Source organism: Panthera pardus, unplaced genomic scaffold, assembly GCF_024362965.1.
Source record: "Panthera pardus isolate Hobbes unplaced genomic scaffold, ASM2436296v1 HiC_scaffold_18, whole genome shotgun sequence".
NCBI lineage: Eukaryota > Metazoa > Chordata > Mammalia > Carnivora > Felidae > Panthera > Panthera pardus.
The window spans coordinates 60,856-78,691 of record NW_026526743.1 but is presented as its reverse complement, the minus strand read 5'-3'; the positions used below and the strand labels follow the sequence as shown (position 1 = coordinate 78,691).

The window sequence follows — 17,836 nt, the reverse complement described above, 5'->3', positions numbered from 1 at the left end:
TAAATTCAGAGAAAACAAATATGACCAAATGTTGACAATTATTGATTCTAAATAGAATATATGGATATTATACTATTCTTTAAGTTTTTCAGAGTGTCTGAAATTTGTCCTAATAGTATCTGGGGAAAGAATTCCCAAATGCACAACTTTTTGTTTCTTAATTTGTAATTTATCTTGAAATGTGAACAGAGAATTTTAACTACTGGCTACCTCTCTGTTGGGGTTCATTACAGGCAATTGCTTTACACCCCCTGCGCTTCAAGAGGTACATTCCCAACATCTTAACACTTTCTAAATCCACATTTCTTTTCAGCCTTCATTTTTTATGCAGCTTAAGGGATAAACTGAATAAAAACCCTTTCGAGTTGTTTTTATAAATTGTATCCATAATGGACTGAAATTTAGATGGATGAGTGGTTATGAAAGCTTTTCTAAATTCATTACACCAATGAGCATTCTCTTCCTAAGAATTCACTGTAGTAATACTAATGATGAGGATAATAAGAACAATAGCAAGTTTGTATTGAGCATACACTACATACCAGATATTCTTCCAAAGATCAGATGCATACTAAATCCACCCAATCTCTGCAACAGGACAGAAAGTTACTATCACCAGCATTTTAAAGATGATGCCCAGAGGGGAGGAGCATTTTGCCTGACATCCCAAAGGTAGTAAGGAAGTAGAATTGTGATGACACTGAGTATGGTTTGTGCCATGAGGGAGGGATTTCCTACATTTGCTACATTAATAGGGTTATTCTCTAGGAGGAATTCACTTAAGTTTTATAAAGATTGGATAGGGGCACCTGGGTGGCTCAGTCGTTTGAGTGCAGACTTCGGCTCAGGTCATGATCTCATAGTTCCTGAGTTTGAGCCCCACATCGGGCTCTGTGCTGACAGCTCAGAGCCTGGAGCCTGCTTTGGATTCTGTGTCTCCCTCTCTCTCCCTCCCCCACTTGTGCTCTGCTCTCTCTCTCAAAAATAAAATAAACTTAAAAAAAAAAAAAAAAAAAAAGACCAGGTAGTGTTAGAACGTTTCTATACCTTCATTAAACGAACATGTTTATTGTAAATTCTCTATGCTTTTATAAGCATAAGGAAGTTGTGTCTCACATTAGCCAAATCATCCTATAGCGTGAATATTCTGCCATTCTAATCAGAGAGGTGACAGTGAGGGGTTTCTTACTCTAATTAAATCGTCTTGTGACTTGTGTCATGTTCTTGAAACTGTGAATGTTGTCTCTCACGTCATTTCTGGAAAAGGGCAAACTTCTTCATTTCTAATCATTCATAAAGTGGTTGATACTTTTATAAAATGTAATTTTATGGCAGTAACAAATTGCTATAAAAGTTTCCAAACATTTACTCTCCCTGTCTGCATTCATCTCATGATGGACAGGTAACAATTTTGTGGACTGGCAGTAGGCTCTAGACAAGTTTTAGTAGTACTTCTCTAAGGGCCTTCCTACATCCCAATTTAACGGGTTTCTCAGTTGGATGAAGTCTATGATGTACCCTGAGATACTTATCACATCTCTAAGTCTCCCCACATTCCTTACATTCATAATATTTCACAGCAGTATGAGTTCTCTAATGTGCAGAGCAAAAACTGAATTACGATTAGGTTCTTCCTACATTCCTTAAAGTGTTTCTAACGAGTATGAATTCTCCAATGTTTACCAGACTTTGTGCCAAGAATAAAGATCTTCACACGTTCCTTACATTTGAATGGTTTCACAACAGTATAAATTGATGTTCAATAAGATTGTACAAAATCCTAAAGGCCTTTTCATATTCCTTATATTCAAAGCATTTCTCACTAGTATGAATTTTCTGATATATCAAGTAAACTGTCCACACACAGGTAAAGGTTTTACACATTCGCTGCATTTATAAGTTTTCCCAAGAGTAAGATTCTCCTTGTATTGTTCGTACACATAAAAAATGTGTTCACATCTCTTCAATCATGAAGTTTCATCAGTATCAATTGTCTCATTTAAGTTGTCCATATAAAGGCTTCCCCACATTCTTTATATTCATAAGATTTATCATTACTATGAGTTCTCTCATGTTGAACAAGGTTTGAGCCATTAACAAAGGTCTTCCCAAATTCCTTACATTGATAAGGGTTCTCACCAGCATGAAATCTCTGATGAACAGTAAGTTGATAGCCACTACCAAAGGCCTTCCCACATTGCTTACATTCATAGGACTTCTCACCAGTATGGATTCTCTCATGTTTAACAAGGCTTGAAGCCCAACTAAAGGCCTTCCCACATTCCTTACACTTAAAAGGTTTCTCACCAGTATGGATTTTCTGATGTTGCGTAAGGTGATAGCCACGACTGAAAGCCTTCCCACATTCTTTACATTCATAAGGTTTCTCGCCAGTATGGATTCTCTCATGTTGAACAAGACTTGAGCCGCAATTAAAGGTCTTCCCACATTCCTTACATTCATAGGGCTTCTCACCAGTATGAAATATCTGATGTCGAGTAAGTTGATAGCTACTACCAAAGGCCTTCTCACATTCTTTACATTCATAGGACTTCTCACCAGTATGGATTCTCTCATGTTTAACAAGGCTTGAACCCCAACTAAAAGCCTTCCCACATTCCTTACATTCAAAAGGTTTTTCACCAGTATGGATTTTCTGATGCTGAGTGAGGTGATAGCCACGACTGAAGGCCTTCCCACATTCTTTACATCCATAAGGTTTCTCACCAGTATGGATTCTCTCATGTTGAATAAGACTTGAGCCACAATTAAAGGTCTTCCCACATTCCTTACATTCATAGGGTTTCTTGCCAGTATGAAATACCTGATGTCGAGTAAGTTGATAGCCCCAACAAAAAGCCTTTCCACATACTTTACATTCATAAGGCTTCTTGCCAGTATGAATTTTCTGATGCTGAGTAAGTTGATAACCACGACTGAAGGCCTTCCCACATTCTTTACATTTATAAGGTTTCTCACCTGTATGAATTATCTCATGTTTAGCAAGGCTTGAGCCCCAAAAAAAGGCCTTCCCACATTCCTTACATTTGTAAGATTTCACACCAATATGAATTTTCTGATGTTGAGTGAGGTGGTAGCCACGACTGAAAGCCTTCCCACATTCTTTACATTCATAGGGTTTCTCACCAGTATGGATTCTTTCATGTTTAACAAGACTAGATCCCCAACTAAAGGTCTTCCCACATTCCTTACATTCGTAGGGTTTCTCACCAGTATGAAATCTCTGATGCACAGTAAGTTGATAGGCACTAAAAAAGTCCTTCCCACATTCACTACATTCAAAGTGTTTTTCAGTCGTATGAGTTCTCTCATGTTGAACAAGTTTTGACCCATGACTACAAGCCTTCCCACATTCCTTACAAATATAGCGTTTCTCTCTATTATGAATTCTTTGATGTGCACTAAAAGATTTGCTTTTTCTGTAAGTGGGCATTTTTTCATAGCTAATTATCATTTGACTAAAGTATGCCTCTTGATGTCCCAGTAGCCCCTCCAATTTGCTTTTGCACTTAGAATTATTTTTGAAAATGAATGCCTCAAGGCCAAGAGTTTTACTTCTTTCCGTCCTCTCCCATTGGGAAAAATGTATTTCAAAAATGTCTTTTTCTGAAATTTTATTTTTGGTTGCATATGTTGACTCCAAATCTGAAAGAAAACAAGAAAACCACATATTTTATTTCGTTTACCAGAAAAAAATTTAAAAAACCCTCAATAGAAATACAAGGCAAATTAGAAATAATACCCATAAAAAAAAAAAAAAAAAAAAAAAAAAAAAAAACGAAAGAAAGAAAGAATACCCATAAAAGAACTGGATTATAAGACTTCCTGAGCTCACTCCTAAGCATCAAGTGTCTACCCCGTTGGAACAACAATCTCAGTTTTGACTTTTCAGCTCTTATGTTCTTAATGTTCTGATCTGACAGTTTTCTGGAGGATTCCTCAAAGATCATTTTAACAAGTTCCTTATCTTCCTGTGTGGATGACCCCTTACACAAAATGCCTTTCCATCCAGCAAGCCCTTATGTGCACAGGGGTGGTTCGGCTGAACTTTTTCACAACTATGGCGGGTTGGCATCATCAACTGGAATCTAGAAAATCAAGCACACCGGAAACTAATATTGTATGTCAGCTACACTTAAAAAAACAAAACACTAAGCTACATAATACCCCACAGGAATTTTTCTGAGGGATTGGTGTTGGGATAAAAGCAGACAAAACTACTAAGTTCCAAGGCTCTACTGGAGGTGAAACATGTGAAACAAAACCAACCAGAACTGTAATAGAACCTCCACTTGGCTCAAATCCTGATACAATCAGAGAGATAAGCACATCAGTGGTCATGCAGGAAGTTTAGAGCAAAGAACAATTTTTCAATCTAATTTGAAACCAGAAATAAACTGAAACTAATGAAGCTATGACCCAGTCCCAGCTCAGCTCTAAGCCTGGGGGGATCTGAGTTATCAGCCCCTCCCCCTAAATAGCTGATTTGAGAAACAGGCAGGGATCTATTCTTTACTGTTCTTCAAAATGTCTGGCACACAATGAAAATTTATGCGGTAGGTGAGGAACAGGGACAGTGTGACCTAAAATCACACCCCCAGCCCCCCCCAAAAACACAAAAGAGACAAAGAACAGCTGACGTAGATATTAGAATCAGCAGGCAAGGCCATTGAATTATATTTTACAGATTCTGGAAGAAAAGATAGAGAACAGATGGGAAATTTCAGCAAAGAAACACAAACTCTAAAATTATAAAATGGAAAATTCTACAACTAAAAAACCCAAACTGAAATGCAAAGAGAAAAAGGATGGGGGGAAAAAAATAGAGTCAGACCTGTGCAACAATATTAAACAATCCAACTTCAGACAACAGCAGTTCCAGAAGGAGCCAAATAAGTACTTGAAAAGATTATTGCCATATTCTTAAAATGTATGAAATGTATAAATAAGCAATCTACTTTTTAGCAAACTGCAAGGAGAATAAATACAAAGAAAAGCAACAACTGGGAGCACCATAATCAAACAGTTGAAAACTGAAAATAAAGGAAAAATAATAAAAGGAGGCAAAGGGGGGACATTAAAGTTAGAGAACAACTATAAGAATTGAGGCTGACTTCACATCTGTAACAATGGAAGCTACAAGACAATGGAATGATATCTTTAATGGCTGAAAGAAAGAAAGCTTTCAACCTAAAGTTCTATATAAAGCACAAAGTATTCTTCAAAATGAAGATGAGAGATTTCCAGCCCCAGCCATGAAGAAAAATCTGGCATTAGACTTACTCTCACACTACAAACAGCTCTAAAGCTATAAAGCAGTATACTAGATGGGGCGCCTGGGTGGCTCCGTCGGTTAAGCAACTGACTTCGGCTCGGGTCACGATCTCACGGTTCGTGGGTTCGAGCCCCACGTCGGGCTCTGTGCTGACAGCTCAGGGCCTGGAGCCTGCTTCAGATTCCCTGTCTCCCTCTCTCTCTGCCCCTCCCCCTCCTCGTGCTCTGTCTCTCAAAAATAAATAAACGTTTAAAAAAATTTAAAAAACAGTGTACCAGACACAGGGCTGAAAAACTTTTAGAGACAATTCTTAGGAGAACTTTATATTCACCCTTTCTGCCTGGCTGCGTCCTCCAAAATAAGGTACAGGAAAATGAAGTCCAAATATACAGCAGTGGTTTCACTGGGCAAAGGATACTGGTGTCTGAGTTCAGGACTGCTAAGGCAGCTGGAATTTGTAGCTCATGGTTTAGCAAGTAAAGGAGCCATGAATCTGTAACTAAATATTAATTTGTGCACCCATACAGTGACTCTCCACAAGGTACTTGGAGTACCAACCCAGACTGAGTGGAAAGAGGCATTCATCTGAGGCCTCACAAAGCCCATATAGTGAAAGACTCATCATCTGGTGCAGTAGTCCTCAAACTTGGTCTCAGAACCCCTTATACTCTTAATTATTGGTGAATTCTTTGCTTGCTCATGCATAAGTGTATTTGCAATACAAAATATACAAGGTTAGTATTTTTGTGTAATGGTGATTTTATGACATCTTAGGTGACTTATTAAAGGGTAGAGGAGTACTGTGGGATATGTCTGTGGGAAGTAATTTTAATGATGTTTAACTGGTCATAGATAAACTGTAGTAACTATTGCTGCTTTACTTAACGATGTTTTATTTCTTTGTATCCATGAACATTTGGGTATAAGAACTGTGTGTACATCCAAAAGGAAGTCACAGAATTTAAACTGACCAATCTAATCTTACAACTACCTTGAGATGGCCAAATATAAACTAAATGCAATGCACTTTTGTATAGCTTAGCATCAATAGATAGTTCAGTAAACTTGAATTTAGTTCAACCAATCTGAACTGCCATGCAAGAGCTTATATTACAATGACTTGGTAAGGAAGGCTTAACAATATTAGTAAATGAAAAGAGATTTAACTACTTTTTAAATGTTAAAAAAAAAAACCGGGGCACCTGAATGCCTCAGTCGGTTAAGCATCCGATTTCCACTCAGGTCATGATCTCACAGTTCGTGAGTTTGAGTTCTGCATCAGGTGAGAATGAGCCCCACTTCTGGCACCGTACTGACAGTGCAGAGCCTGCATGGGATTTTCTCTCTCTCTCTCTCTCTCTCTCTCTCCCCCTCTGCCTCACACATTTGCTCCCCCCACCTCAAAAAAATAAAATAAAAACACTTAAAAATAAATGAATGTTAAAAAAAAAATCACTGAGGGCTCAAAAGAGCTTTTGTTTGTTGTGCAAGTTAGATTTTCCAATATTTACCATATTAGAAATTAAAATGGAAAAATTAAAGATATTAATTCACTTGAAAATAACGAATCATTCTCTGTCAATACAATAAATTTATAAAAGTTGTATTTTCTAAAACAAAAAAATAAGTATTATCTTAATTTTTTGTGACTCTCTTCAATATATGGCTTAACATCGCTTCTCGGCCTTTTGGCTAAGATCAAGTGTAATATATGGCTTAACAGAAGTCAACCGGATTCTCATATCTGCTTCTGCATTCACTCTATGGCAATATGCTATTGTGACTGAAGTATACGAAGGAAATCGAGCCTCCCACGTATATGCAACTGTTATTCTTTGATACTGTGGGTATGTTACTATTTGATGCTACAGTAAAACTTGAGAAGGGATAGTTTCATAAAGGTTAGTTGCAAGGTGAAATATGCAAATATACCCATGAACTTTTCATATTAAGTTACCTTAAAATCCACCGCACTTTGAATGATCTTTTATCCGGGCATAATTTTGTAATATCGTGCACTGGTCATGTGAAAAATGGTGGCTCGTGGAGTTATGCAGATCTTCGAAATGTTCACATATCTCATTACATAATATTTACAAAATCACGTGTTAATATTACCTTCTATCTCATCAGAAAAATGTTTATGTATTGGGAAGTTGTAAAAGCTCAAAATGGTAGATGTAAGTTTCACACAATTCTAAGTTTTACTTCAAAGTCTGAATTCTATCACTGGCAAAAAATACTGTTACTTGTCTTTGAAGTGGCGGGCTCCCTTGTGAGAACATTTTTCTAACTACCTAAGTCTCAATAATAGTATAATAGTTCATCTGTTAGGCATTCTTTCAAAAACAAAGTGGTGTCCCATGAAAAGAACAGCCAGTTTAACTCACAATTCAAACACCTGCACAACTGGTTTTCCTCAAGGCGCGTACCACACTTGGGTGTACAGCAGAAGAGTTTAATGAATATTTCCCATTTCACCACAAAGGATATTTTTTAAATGCATATTCGAGGGTCAAGAATATAGGCTCATGAGCCAGACTTCCTTGCAGGCTCAATTGCTGCAACCTTCTCCCACCGGCTGTGTGACCCCGGGAAGTCACTTACGCTATATGTGTCTCTGTATTCTCATCCATTAAAAGGGGATAAAAACAATACTTGCCTCATGGGGATGTTGTGAAAGTTAATTAAGCTAATGTACTTGCTCTGCTTAGAACACAGCCTGGTTTGGGGCGCCTGGGTGGCTCAGTCGGTCAAGCAGCTGACTCTTGATTTTGGCTCAGGTCATGATCTCAACAGTTTGTGGGATCGAGCCCCACGTCAGGCTCTGCACTGACAGCATGGAGCCTCCTTGGGATTCTCTCCCTCTCTCTCTGTCCCTCCCGAGCTCTCACATGCACATGTGCTCTCTCTCTCTCTCAAAATAAATAAACTTAAAAAAGAGAAAACAACAGCCTGGCGTATGGTTAGCACAGTGTTAAGTGTTAATATTGTCAGAGTTACTATTGTTATTTTGCTAACAGGAAAAGAAGTTTCAGGAGACATTTTTAGGATTGAATTCGGTGTAGAGTTTAACTTTGTAAACTACAAGGTTCACAGATCGCAACTTTCAGCTTCCAACATGTTGAAAGGAATGTGTTCGCTTAGTGTGAAATGAATTGTTTATTCAATCCTCCACCACATAAAGTGAAGGGGCTCTTTTGAAAGTCGGAGTACATCAGGACCCTGTTTCTAGCTGCACTCTCTGCATGTGGGTCAAAAACTAACAAAGAGCAGTGCTTCTTTGATGTGTATAAAAATCACCCAGGGATCTTGTGTAAACGTAGACCCTGTTCTGCATGTCTGGGGTAGGACCTGGCAACTGTATTTCTTTTTTTAATACTTCATGCATTAATTCATTCACTTCTATATGTAAGTGATGAATCACTAAATTCTATTCCTGAAACCACTATGACACTATAAGTTAACTAACTAGAATTTAAATATTAATTTGGGGGAAAAAAAAAAAAAAAAGACAAGCTGGTAGAAGCAGCTGATGTTAGGTATGTGTGTAATATTTAACAATAAAAAACCTAACCCCGGGGCACCTGGGTAGCTCAGTTGGTTGAGCATCCAACTCTTGATTTCCATTCAGTGAGATCAAGCCCCACGTCTCAAACCCCTACTTGAGATTCTCCCTCTCCCCTCCCTCTCTTTGCCCTTCCCCCGCTTGCTCACATACTCTCTTTCAAAAATAAATAAATGACCTTAAAAAAAAAAAAAAAAAAAAGCTAAAACCCCAGTAAACCAAATAAAGGCTTCTAATCACTCAGAAAACAATCCACATTCCTCCCCCAAACCAACAAAACCGCCTACCGTCTGGGCCCTGCCTATCTCCTTCACTAACTTCTTGGTATCCTCTCCTTCACTAACTCTGTTCTGGTCTTCCTATGGTTCCTCAAACATTAACAATCACATTCTGAGGAGCAAGCACACAGATAATCGTTAGACACGTTCAAGTTAAACACAGTATGAAACAATGGTTACGAACTGAATGCCCCATAATGCAAATCCCGCTCCTTGTAAAGAAGAGAGGCCACTACAGGAAAAGCCAGAGGAAGGTGTGAAGGTATGGGACGATCAAGGAGCTTGCTGAACCCATTTCTAGTCCAACAAATATTAAGTTGTCCCTTTGAGAACAGGGAGAAGAAATTGACCTGGTTTCTTCAAAGACAGCCCTATAATTCCCACAGGGAAAGCCAATGCTGCAGAGAAGATTCTCAAGTATTTCAGGCAGATGACCTTACCCAATGAGACCAAGTTACTATAGTTCTCCAACATCACATCCACGTACAAGTCCCTCTGAGCAGGGTCCAGGCACTCCCACTCCTCCTGAGAGAAGTCGATGGCCACATCCCTGAAAGTCACCAAGCCCTAAAACCAAAAACCCATACATTACTTGGGAAATTAAAGAAATTTAAGAACTTAAGAAAATATTTCTAAGAGGGGGAAAAAGGATTACGAAGGATAAACCGCAAGAAGAGGAAAATGTAACAATCAAGTAGGCTGGAGGCCTGTGATACATATAGGTAGAGAAAAGTAAAGAAATTAGTACAACTAAAGCAGAGTGTTACACATTCTAGAAGAATCCTGTTACAGCAGGAAAAATTTCTTGGATATTGTGAGATAGGTAACTAAGCTACCTAGACTTGTCTGGTAATATATAAAATAATCCCAGTTTCTCTTCTATTAAATAAAAGTGGTGTTGGGGGGGAGGTTGTTTATGAGTATGTAAACATACATACAACCTGCTATGTGCCTGTCTCGTAAATTCTTTATAAACGTAAACTGCTACACCATCTTTTCCCTTTCAGGCTTTAAGGAACAGAAAACACAAATAAGAAAATTTTTTTCCCAAATGCACTATAAAATCTCTATTTCAGAAAAATGACTTCCATTAAATTACAGATTATCATTAAGCCTCAAGTAAACCATTCCATTAGATTACAACGTAAGCATTTTTTTCTTACACATCTTACAAATACATGTTTTTATTAGCTGCATTCAGTTCATCATATAGGTATATGAAATTAATATCTCCATTATATTTATACATTTAGGTTGAACAAAACTTCTAAAGACTGTCTCAATTCTAGAAATCTACTATCATCCAGTATTTAGAAATCTGTCACCTTCTTCCTTGTTACCATCAACCACACCTCACCTGACACCCTCCTCATTCCCAAGCAGGAGACTGCCAATAGAGCACATCATATATGACACAGGTGTCACCAAGATCTGTGCATCCTGGTCAATAACCAAATGGACTCTGACACTGGTGTTCATTGATTGGGGAACCACACTTTCCCTGAAAGACCCACTCACAAGCCCCTGAATCCAAAAAGCCTTGCAAAGCCTCACAGAGACTGAGGCTGAGCCCAAGAATCTTGTCTCTCTGGGAGACTCAGGTCCATGAAGAAGTTCCAAGTTTGCCTGTATGACCAAATGGGACCCTCATCACTGACTCATCACACCACAGACCTGAGATGGGAATAAGGAATTCTGATAAGGGAAATGGCACAGCCCTAGTGGACCAAAGACAGAAGTGATAACGAAGGGCACCACCCAAGACAGCCTACCATGGATATGTCCTAGGTAAACACCAAAGCTCTTCCAGAGAAGGCACAAGCAACTGAAATTGTTCTCTTGGGTGACCATCCAGCTGTCTAAGGGCATTGTATCCTGACTGGCTTCTTTCCTAGATGCCAGCCAATCAGCACCTTAACCTGAAAAAGGAATAACTGTTGTTTTCAAAATGTCTACAGTCTTCATTCTCCCGTTTTTCCTTCCCTTGTAAATAAATCGTTGGTGTTTTAATAGATGATAGCAGTCTACTGCTGGTTTTCCTTGTATATAAGTAAAAGTGTGCTGTTAACTACATTTCTTCAAGTTATTCTTTGACAGAAGCTTAAGTATTTCCCTCAAAAGATTGCATCCCTTCGCTGTTCTTGATAGAAGACCGAGCACACAGATGTTGAATGTGTTCAATGACCATGACGACACTGAATGGAAAGGCACATATGAAGGACACTGGGCTACTTGGCCCTATCCTTTACTGGAATAGGGGGAACTGAGAGGCAGGTTCAGGAGCGGGGTTCTGTTATGCAGAAAGCATTCGGATAATTAAGGAAAAGATTCATATGACCTAAAAATCACAGTATTTCAAGGAGAGAGAAATAACCAACTTACATCAGTCATGGTTCTAGAATTGCAAGAACTAATTAATAATCCATGGGGTTCCTCTATTGGTGAAGCACAGAATCCAGAAAAGTCAGAGCTGGGGAGGGGAAAAAAAAGCTTTAGACCAGATGTGAAGTGATCCCATCCTGACTTAAGCTAATATAAACTTCTACCTCTGCCATTCCTCCTCCTACCCCCCACACTCCCACACCATCTTTGAAATCTAAACTCTCCCCTCAAACCCGAAGGTCCTTCAGTAGGAAGGTTTCTGGCAGTGCCTGATACTGGGGATGCTGATATGAGACTGAGGCTGGACCACCGGTCCTTCCCAGACCAGATCTCCCTCCCACCATTCTGCCTCTCCGAGCTGACAAAGAGGAACACAGTCCAAGTGAGAACATCTTTCATGGGCTCGGGGCTCAAGAAGGTTGGTCAAGACACAGGGGTGGACAGGATGTACAACTGCCTGAGCCCAAAAAGCTGACCTCTTAACGCGTTCAGAACATACACGCAACAGAATACGAGAAACTAAGCTAAGTCGGGGAAAATAATCAAAATATACTGTCAATAGAAAATACAGCTTGCAGGATGTATAGTATGATTATATTTATAAATTGTATGTGTATAACAATATAGAAAAGACTGACAATCACATGTCCACAGATGAAAAAAGTGTTTAGGAAAAAAAAGTGTTTAGAAAGTTATACATCTATATACAATAAGGGTTTTCTTTTTATTGTGGTCATAATGTTCTTTTTGTTTAAGTATTCTGCATAACTGTTGTAGCCATGGCCATGCATTATACTAACCATATAATTTCTACATACACTCCCGTTTTGCCTAGAAAAAAAGTGGCTGAAATTCCCCCAAGAAATGTCATGGATATATTGATGAGATCTCAATCCTGCTTCTCTTCATGTCTTCTGACACATGGGTTGATTTTATATCTAAACTTGTCTTTTTAGACAGGATACTTCCTGATAATTGCTGAACTGATCCTACTGGTCTCACTTAGCAACTAACATTCGTAGGATACAAACTACAGGGTATCCAACACGCAGGACAAATTCTATTTGCCTCTGCAAAACCAGTCGTGACCCAACAGCATTGCCTGTAATTACCTTCCTATGAGTTTCCAAGACAGGTTACCTGAGTTGTTTCTTGGCCTTTGTTGCTGGCAGCCTTAACTTCATTCCGATGTAAATTTAGTCTTCCTTGTCTTAAAGGCAACAACCATGTCTTTCAGTTACTGTATCACTACCCAAGTCCTATCTCAGGGTCTTAGATTTGGGACAAATTTTAACCCAAAATTCCCTTATGGAAACGTGTCCTTAAATAGCTAGAGAAGTACAGATGTATACACAAGAATATTCAACCAAAAATCATTTATGAGATAACCAAGAATTAGAAACTACCTAACAGTAAGCAAAAGGTTTGCTCAACTGTGGCCTGCTGTGCCCTCATTAGTTTGGTGGTATTAGACCATATTAATTGAAGAAAGACACACATAATCAATTCCTTGGTGATACAGGCAGGTTTGTAAAGGATACACAATGTGGGAAGTCCATCTGAAATTAAGATAAAGGCTCTGGTGTCGACTTTGAGGATGTGAATCTGGGCTCGACAGTGACCAATTTCTCAACACTTCTATTTCCTCGTCAATAAAAGAATAAGAGAAGGATAGGAACACTGTCTGCTACAGAGGGCTGCACTGAAGATTAAGTAAGAAAATCCACATATAATACTGGTGTACGATAGGGGCATCTGGCTGGCTCGTTCGGAGGAGCATAAGGCTCTTGATTTCAGGGCCGTGAGTCTGAGCCCCATGTGGAGTGTAGAGATTTCTTAAATTACAAAAAAAAAAAAAAAAAAAAAAAAAAAAAAAAAATAGTGGGGTGCCTAGGTGGCTCAGGTAATAAATACAGCGTCCGACTTCAGCTCAGGTCATGATCTCACAGTCCATGAGTTTGAGCCCCACCTCGGGTTCTGTGCTGACAGCTCAGAGCCTGAAGCCTGCTTCGGATCCTGTGTCTCCTTCTTTCTTTGTCCCTCCCCCACTCGAGCTCTGTCTCTCTCTATCTCAAAAATAAATAAATGTTAAAAAAAGAAACAAAAAAAAAACACTAGTGTACGGTAATTACTTAACCTAAGTTTTAGCCATTATTACTGAAAATGGAGATTACTGTCCCTTATTCTGTTATAATAAGAAAAGTTAATGACCCTTTCCATATTTTCATAATAAAATCCATGCTTCTCAGGTGTGTTTTCTTACAAAGTAAACTAAAGTTTCACAGTCCAGCCTTAAGCCCACTATTCTTCCTAAATAACAACATAAGCACAACAGGTTCTCAGAAAGACACAGAGGAGATATCCCCCACTCCCAGAAGCTGCAGATAGAGACAGGACTCAACATCATAAAGCTGGCTCAGAAAATACAACCCAATTAGATGTCAAGAGGAGAACATTAACCAGAGGTGTGATCTTGTTCTGTGCAAATTGGTGGTTTATTAAATGTCCATAACTATAACCTTCTTATTCTACCTTCTGTTATTAATATCTGTCCTTGGAAATATTATTTGTAAAATAGGTTTTTATAAGACAGAACAAAGACACTGCAAATTATCACTATTTTCTGTGGAAATAACCTTTAAAATAGTCTAATTCTGAAAGTCTGTCTTTGAGGCTCTTGTAATTAACTTTTAAATGGTGTTTACATTCCTAAAAGCTGTGAATACTTCAGGTTTTTAAATAAAGAAGAAATCACTAACACTTCTCTCTTCTTCCTGCACATTCAAGAGTAAAACAAAACCCACACGTGGGTTGGACTTCTCCATCAAAATAAAAGCTAGAGAGTCTTCAATTCAGTTGTATCACCAATTACTGTTATCTTATTCAGCAGAAACAAAACCAGACACATAGGCTCACAGGAAAAAAAAATTTTTAACAGAAATGCACCAAAATATTAAGAATGATTAACTCTAGGGGTGCCTGGGTGGCTCAGTCAGTTAAGCGTCCGACATCGGCTAGGGCATGATCTTACGGTTTGTGAGTTTGAGCCCCGCATCGGGCTCTGTGCTGACAGCTCAGAGCCTGGAGCCTGCTTCGGATTCTGTGTCTCCCTCTCTCTCTCTGTCCTTTCCTTGATTACACTCTGTCTCTCTCTCAAAAATAAATAAAACGTTAAAAAAATTTTTTTAAAGAATGATTACCTCTAGAGGATGTAATTCTAACTCCTTCTCTATGTTCCCTGGATTGTTGAATTTTTTTTGCAATAAACCTGCATTAATTCCATAACCAGAAATATAAAGATATTTCCAAATGTAAAAAACTGAATGATAGGGAAGGGGCATATTTCAGTCATTAAGAAAACTGCAAAAAACAGAGCCAACCCTGAAGATCAGTGGGCCGGAAACAAAGTACACTGACCAGCTGTTGAACGTGCTGGAGCTGGAGCTGACCCCTACACTGAGACACTTTCACTATCAAGGTTCCCCTGAAACCAACACACCAATTACGTTAAGTCACCTTCAAAGTCTGAGAAAGGAAATATATGCACATAAATAGAATAATATTTGGTACAGAACAGATGCTCAACAAGTGTGGCTACACCCCTCCACCTGTTCACTGTGGTCAATTAAAACATTTTGGAGACAATCCTTGAAAAATGTCTTTCAGGGGCACCTGGGTGGCTCAGTTGGTTAAGCATCCGACTTCAGCTCAGGTCCTGATCTCGCAGTTTGTGGGTTCGAGCCCCGTGTAGGGCTCTGTGCTGTCAGCTCGGAGCCTGCAGTCTGCTGTGGAATCAGTGTCTCCCTCTCTCTCTGCCCCTCCCCCACTCGTGCTCTGTGTCTCAAAAATAAAATAAACATTAAAAAAATTTTTTGAGAATAATGTCTCCCATAACTCTTACTGAATGGGATTCATATAGAACTCACAATATTCTTGTGGACTTTTGTTTATAACTATTACTTAATATTTTATTACTTACATTTTCCTTCTGATTCTTTATAAACATAATTTTTATCAAGTACACATTATTCCATTACAGGAGACAACTGCAATTTACTTCACTGTTTCCATATCACTGGACACTAATCTTGTAAAATCTCCTTCCCAGCTATTAAATCCTAATCCCGGACCAATGGAGCTGGATCTTTTTTGGGTCACGTACATTCGACAATCTCATGAAATTATAGACATTTTTGCCCACTAAAAGAAGAAATTTACAAATATTTATAAAAATTTGGTCTCAAATCCAAGAGATTTGTGATCATCTGGCAATTATAAATGGGACAAAACCTCAGGTTAAGATTTCCTCTACTAGATCATTTGAGCATCTGGTCACTTTTTCAAACTTGAATAGCTGGCTATTAATTGAGAGTAAGGTCAATAAGGGGCGACTAAGAAGAGGGATGCATGAGCAGGGTAGGTCATTCATCAGGAGGAAAACCCAGGATAGTCACTACTAGTGATATTTCAGGCCAAGAAAGCAAATACTCTCATGATCTAAAAACGAAAGTAACTGTGTGAATAAGAAAGAAACACAAACTCACCCTGATCCTTGACTTCAAAATATGCAACAATTCTTCCCTCCTCCTCAGGATCCTTCTTAGAAACCCGGCAGCAGTGGGAGTGGGGGTGGGGGTGGGGGTGCGGGAGGGGGACACCGAAAGACTCATGAGACACCAGCATTTCTTGGAGCACAGACCTAACTAAAACAAAAAAAAAAAAAAAAAAAAAAGGAAAACCGAAACACCGCCTAGAGCCGTATTCACCTTCAGCCACACAAAACCCAACGGAATTGAAAGGAAGGAAGGTTGCAACCTGTCCCTGAGTTGACAGCAACTGCTGGGCACGAAGGTCTGGCTGCTCTGAAACATGTAGCTGGCTCCCAAGGAGCTCCGAGACGCGCGCCCCTTCTACGAACCTTACCTCTGGGGCCTCCCCCATCACGTCTTCCTAGAAGCATGTCACGAGGCCACTTCCGGATGTACGATTCCCATCCCAAGACTAGCCCTATGCCTTCTTGGCGTGAAACGTTCCCTCTAGGGCTTAGGGTAGGACCCCTTTTCTTGCGGGCATTTAACTTTGGCAGGCCCAAAGAAAGTCTAGAGGGACCCCAGAGCACACAGCCAAAGCAAAACCACAAGGCCACGCACCCCATCCACCCGGGCACACATTCCCAATCGCATATACACCATCACGGAGGCACACCCCGGCCCTGCCACGCACCATCCTGCTCAGCCGCTAGCGCACACACAGGCTGGAGGCTCCGAACGCGACACACCCAGTCCGCTAACCGGGCCTCCTCACCTCGGGCGCTTCCCGAAGTCACCCCCACACTGGCTGCGGCTTCTGACCCGGCGCTGACTACTTCCCCCGACGCGAGCAACTCACTGCGCGGAGCCCGAGAACCTTCAGGACACCGGAAACGGACCCACAGGCTTATGGGAAATAAGAGACGGCAAGTCCCCGGAGGGCGAGAACCGGGCCATCCAAAGAGCTCTCCGCGGGCAGCCTCACCCCGCCCGGAAGAAGACCTGTGCCCGGAGACTTTTGGGAAATGTAGTCCACGGCGGGCAAATCCTCAGAAGCTGGGACCCAGGACCCTTAGAATGCTCCCAGCATGCAACTCGGCTACGCCTAGCAAAGGCGCTTTTTCCAAAGTCAACCCGAACTTCTAGTTTTTGCTGCAGCGAGTAGGTCCCGGCTAGGCGAACGTCACATCTCAATAATCTTCGATGTGACTGAGGGAGAATTAAATGGTTTTCAAGGAAGGCTGAGGAATGCATTCTGAGAGTGTTAGAGATTGGAAGGGGAGCGTCGGCGGAGAGGGGCGTGGGGGGATATGACCAGGGACTTAGGCTTCAATGGGCAACAACATCGCAAGTAAGGTCCATGGGAATAACCCTGAGCGAGGCCACGGGCTTACCTGGTTTACGAGGGACTCGAGTAGGGTCTGGCGGGTTGAACAGATGGATACGTGTGGCTCTGAGTTTGTGGGTCCAATTCGGTGACTAGGACCTCGTGTGGAGTTGTTTATATTCATGGGATAGTTTCTGCTGGTGTGAATCCTTGTTTCCTTACGTGTAAGGTGGTTTCTGTTAGAGATTATATATTTTTTCAAGAGAAAAGCAACAATACGTGGTCGTGAATTGATACTGTGACCATGTGCAAAGGTCCCTGTAGGACTGAGAGATGAGATCTGGGACATTGTGTGTTAATGTCAGTAACTGAGGACAATTTAGTATTTGTGAGGTTTTTTTTTAATAGGCTTTTCGTTTGCATACTATGGTGATTATGAAAGTGGATCACTGTCCA

At 40.1% G+C, this 17,836-nt stretch overlaps 1 protein-coding gene and 1 pseudogene across 16 annotated transcripts; one reads left to right on the top strand and one right to left on the bottom strand.

Annotated features, from left to right (window-relative positions):
* Positions 1 to 1,868: 1,868 nt before the first annotated feature.
* Positions 1,869 to 17,054, bottom strand: ZNF283 (zinc finger protein 283). Of its 16 annotated transcripts, none has more exons than XM_053905441.1 (6): positions 16,829 to 17,049; positions 16,069 to 16,123; positions 12,637 to 12,734; positions 11,525 to 11,612; positions 9,583 to 9,709; positions 1,869 to 3,666 (listed from the first exon to the last, which is right to left on the bottom strand). In XM_053905441.1, exons 4-6 carry the CDS (start codon positions 11,531 to 11,533, stop codon positions 2,000 to 2,002), a joined length of 1,803 nt encoding a protein of 600 aa, XP_053761416.1. In that variant the 5' UTR covers positions 11,534 to 11,612; positions 12,637 to 12,734; positions 16,069 to 16,123; positions 16,829 to 17,049; the 3' UTR covers positions 1,869 to 1,999. The 16 variants fall into 16 exon arrangements, with proteins under 16 accessions (XP_053761416.1, XP_053761415.1, XP_053761418.1 ...); XM_053905440.1 differs by having other exon boundaries at positions 16,069 to 16,120; XM_053905443.1 differs by lacking the exons at positions 9,583 to 9,709; positions 12,637 to 12,734 and adding an exon at positions 10,915 to 11,061 and having other exon boundaries at positions 16,069 to 16,120; positions 16,829 to 17,050.
* Positions 6,969 to 7,126, top strand: LOC128778107 (U2 spliceosomal RNA; annotated as a pseudogene).
* Positions 17,055 to 17,836: the final 782 nt, after the last annotated feature.

Bases quoted from the DNA above. Each gene is read 5' to 3' on its own strand.
- ZNF283 (XM_053905431.1), bottom strand. From the start codon at position 16,465: ATGGGGGAGGCCCCAGAGGTAAGGTTCGTAGAAGGGGCGCGCGTCTCG. The intron at 3,667-16,068 runs GTGAGTTTGTGT...GTTTTCTTTCAG, and splicing joins TTTTGAAGTCAAGGATCAGG to ATTTGGAGTCAACATATGCA.